The following is a 3,870-nucleotide window of genomic DNA, read 5'->3' on the forward strand; positions in this document are numbered from 1 at the left end:
TGATAAAATTTAATTTTAATAATATATAATAAATAAATAGATAGATAATAAACAATAGATTTAATTACTAACGAAAAGTACTTATTTAGTCCATCTTTATTCATTATTAATGCTCAAATTTATAATAAAGTCTTTGGTTTCACAATGAGGGGCGAGGCCAAGCTGTAATGCTATATACACATTTTTCAATAAGCTCTCTCCGTTTTTTCATATACCAAATTTCGAGTTAAATCTCAATTTGACTCCTGAAATTTGGCCATATACTCAGAATGATCCCCACAATTTTGTTGGTCTCAATTAGAATCCCTAAATTTGTAATTGTGGCTCCAACTTGCTCCTGCGATCATCTCCATTACCGAAATGCTGATTTAGCGCAATTGCATAACATGGTTGACACTACTTAAACGACGGCGCATTGGTTTCACGCCCAAACTCTTTGGAGACCATATAGTGTAAGGGTTTTCTTGATGTTTTGCAACTTATGATCGTCGTAGTGGAAAGAAAGGAAGTTTTAACCCACAAAAAACGTGGTTTTCAAAGGGTTTGGGGGACGAAACTAATACGGCGTCATTTAAATTGTGTCCACCGTGTCATGCAATTATGTCAGATCAGTATTCTGGTGACAGAGATGATCGTAGGGACAAGTTGGAGTCACAACTACAAATTTGAGAATTCTAATTGAGGCCAACAAAATTGTGGGGGTCATTCTGAACATCAGACTAAATTTCAGAGACCAAATTGAGATTTACCTCACCAAATTCCACCGAAAGCAACGAATAAAAGAAAAAGTATCCACATTCGACAGCAAACAAAAGCTTTCCCCTTTAACTTCTCTTTCAACATTCCGTGCGGTCCCAGAGTGAGGTCAAAGAGGAAGCAACTTAACACTAAGCAAAGCTGAGATGGGGTGCTGCTTCCATGGCTCCACAACCATTCCACCCATGGAAACCTCCACAGCTTCAGTTGCTGGACAATACTCGTCGAATCTCAGACAAGAAGTTCTGTTGCAAATAGCAGAATGCAAAGTTCATCTTATGGATGAAGGACAAGCCCTTGAATTGGCTCAAGGCCACTTCATGATCACCAAAACCTTTGATGAGAATGTGTCTCTTGCTACAATCATAAAGGTAGATGATCTTCAATGGCCCTTGACGAAAGATGAGCCAGTGGTGAAGCTTGATGCTCTCCATTACCTGTTCTCATTGCCTGTGAAAGATGGTGAGCCTCTTAGCTATGGTGTTACTTTTTCACAAAACAGCTTTGCAAGTATGACTTTGTTGGATTCTTTTCTAAAGGAGCATTGTTGCTTTTCTGGCTTGAAACTGAGTAAGAACAACAATGATCTTGATTGGAGGGAATTTGCTCCTAGGGTTGATGATTACAACCATTTTCTAGCCAAGGCAATTGCTGGTGGGACAGGTCAGATTGTGAAGGGTATCTTCATATGCAGCAATGCTTACACAAACAAGGTTTAGTATTTTTGTTTTCATGTCCAATTAGTGGAGCAATTTAATGCTTTCTTTCTTGTTTTATGAACCATGAACTTTGTAACTTACTGAAGCTAGAAAATGCATGAAATACGTATAAAGTTTAGGGGTTACAGTTTAGGGTTTATGGTAAGAAAGAAGCAATTTAAAAAGCATATCACTAATTAGGTAAATTTGTCTTGTTGAGGAAAAATCAGGTCCAAAAAGGAGGTGAGACAATCCTGAACAGTCATGCAGATGAGAGAAATGGTGTTGTTGCCAGAGAAAAAACAGCTGCTGCCTCAAAGAAGAGCAAGATAAATAAAAATCTCAAACGGTATTAAAAAAAAGAAGAATGCTATGGAGTCATCAAAATTTATTATTCTTGGCCATTAATGCAATGTTTAAAAATTTGGGATAAAGTATGTTGTTGGATTATTAGACTAAAGAAATTGAGTTAATGACTAAGTGATGACCAAAAAGAATAAATTCTGATGGTCCCTAGCATTTCTCTAAATAAAAATAGCATGTGAAATGGTTATATCATGTTATGTCTTGCTACTATTAGTTATCTCTTGCATTGTGTTGGTTTTGCAATCTAGTGTGAGGAAACTATCAAAGATGACAGAAAAGTTGAGCAAATCCTTGCTGAATGGAGTTGGCATAGTTAGCGGAAGTGTGATTACCCCTGTTCTTAAATCCAAAACAGGAAAGAAATTCCTAAAGATGCTTCCTGGAGAGGTGTTGTTGGCTTCTCTTGATGCACTCAGTAAGGTTCTTACAAGAATATGATATATCATACTTGTCCAAGCATCACCATCACCTTTGACTTCTCTGTTTCTGTTGTAATCAAATGTTGTAGACAAGGTTCTTGATGCAGCTGAAGCGGCCGAAAAACAAACCTTTTCTGCTACCTCCAAAGCTGCATCTGGAATGGTTTCTAAGAGGTAAAGGCAATTCAGTATAGTTATTGCATTGCATTGCATATTTATGTTACATTATGATGTGCTTTGATAATTCGTTTATCAATATCTTCATCTAGTATCAGTGACAAGTATGAGAGTAACTTGATGATCCATGAGAATACAGGTTTGGGGAAGATGCAGGGGAAGCTACTGAGCATGTGCTTGCAACGGCGGGGCATGCTGCTAACGCTGCTTGGAATGTGTTTAAGATAAGGAAGGCCATTAATCCAGCATCTTCAGCAACCACTGGAGTATTGAAAAATGTTGCCAAGAATACAAAGTTTTAAATGTTTAAAATCCCACTCCCACACCCTGCCAAGCAGCCACTCAAGTAATGGATGTAACTGCTGTATTTTTCATTTATGACTTTCTTAAATCTTAAGGAGTTTGCCGGATTTGTCAATATTTATCTTTAGATATCACTAACAGAAGCTACCTTTGAATATCAAATCACAAGTGGTTCACTTGGCTCAATTTGGGTAAATAACTTAAATAAGTTCTTTTGAAAAAAGAGTTTAAAACATAAAGACTTTTATTAAAAGCAGTTATTTTGTATTTGGATTTTTAGTTATAAAAGTATTTATTTTAAAGTTGTAGCGTTTGGATAAATAACTCAAAAAATAATTTTTTTTACAGAAGAGAATGAATATTAAAATAACTATGATAACAAATACTTTTCAATATTAAATTTTGATTTTACATAATCTAATCACTAATATTGTGTATGATATGGTAGGTGAAAATAAAAAATAAATATAAAATGTGTGTCAATGTATATTTTGTTGCTATTTTATATTTTTTTTACTCCTATTAGAACTCTCTTCTCTTTTATTGAAGTCAAGAACTTGCTATAATTAACTATAAAAATAATAGTAAGCTATAAAATCACATATGAAAAAAATAAAATTAAAATTGAAATTTCATACTACAGTTAAATACAACTTTAGTAATAAAAAATAGAATGATAAAATGATAAAAAAAAAATACTTAAAAGGAATATATGTAGTAGGTTGTTCAAATGCAATATTGTCTGAAAATGGTGGTGCAAGATCAATACTTCCATCATCAGATGAATCATTACGTGAAAATGGTGAGGTTTGGAACATTGCGTGAGAATGATGGTAGAATTATGATGGAGAGCCAGTGGTTCTAGCAGACCTTGCGTGAAAATGGTAGTGAATGGTCAGTATTTTTCACAAAGTGAAGAAGGAAAGCATATTTTTTTTGTTTTGAAATTAAATTTTTTTAAGTAAGTGGTAGAATGACTTATCGAGAAGTGGAAAAGTCATATATTTCTTTAAAAAACTGCAAATTAACTTTTCGAGAAGTTAAAATTTTTTACTAAAATGGTGCCAAACACACATATTATGACTTTTCATAATCCAAAAGTAAAAAAAAAAAAAACTTCTGCTACTTTCCAAACGAGCTCTTAAGGAATT

The 3,870-nt window shown here is 34.2% G+C and overlaps 1 protein-coding gene across 1 annotated transcript; it reads left to right on the forward strand.

Moving 5' to 3' along the window:
• Window positions 118-2,905, forward strand: LOC107630169 (senescence/dehydration-associated protein At4g35985, chloroplastic). The gene is made up of 6 exons (XM_016333232.2): window positions 118-218; window positions 758-1,469; window positions 1,685-1,803; window positions 2,069-2,235; window positions 2,329-2,413; window positions 2,556-2,905. The coding sequence occupies exons 2-6, from the start codon at window positions 903-905 to the stop codon at window positions 2,716-2,718; spliced, it is 1,101 nt and encodes a 366-aa protein (XP_016188718.1). The 5' UTR covers window positions 118-218; window positions 758-902; the 3' UTR covers window positions 2,719-2,905.

The sequence above is a fragment of the Arachis ipaensis genome, chromosome B03 (assembly GCF_000816755.2).
Source record: "Arachis ipaensis cultivar K30076 chromosome B03, Araip1.1, whole genome shotgun sequence".
Taxonomy (NCBI): Eukaryota; Viridiplantae; Streptophyta; class Magnoliopsida; order Fabales; family Fabaceae; genus Arachis; species Arachis ipaensis.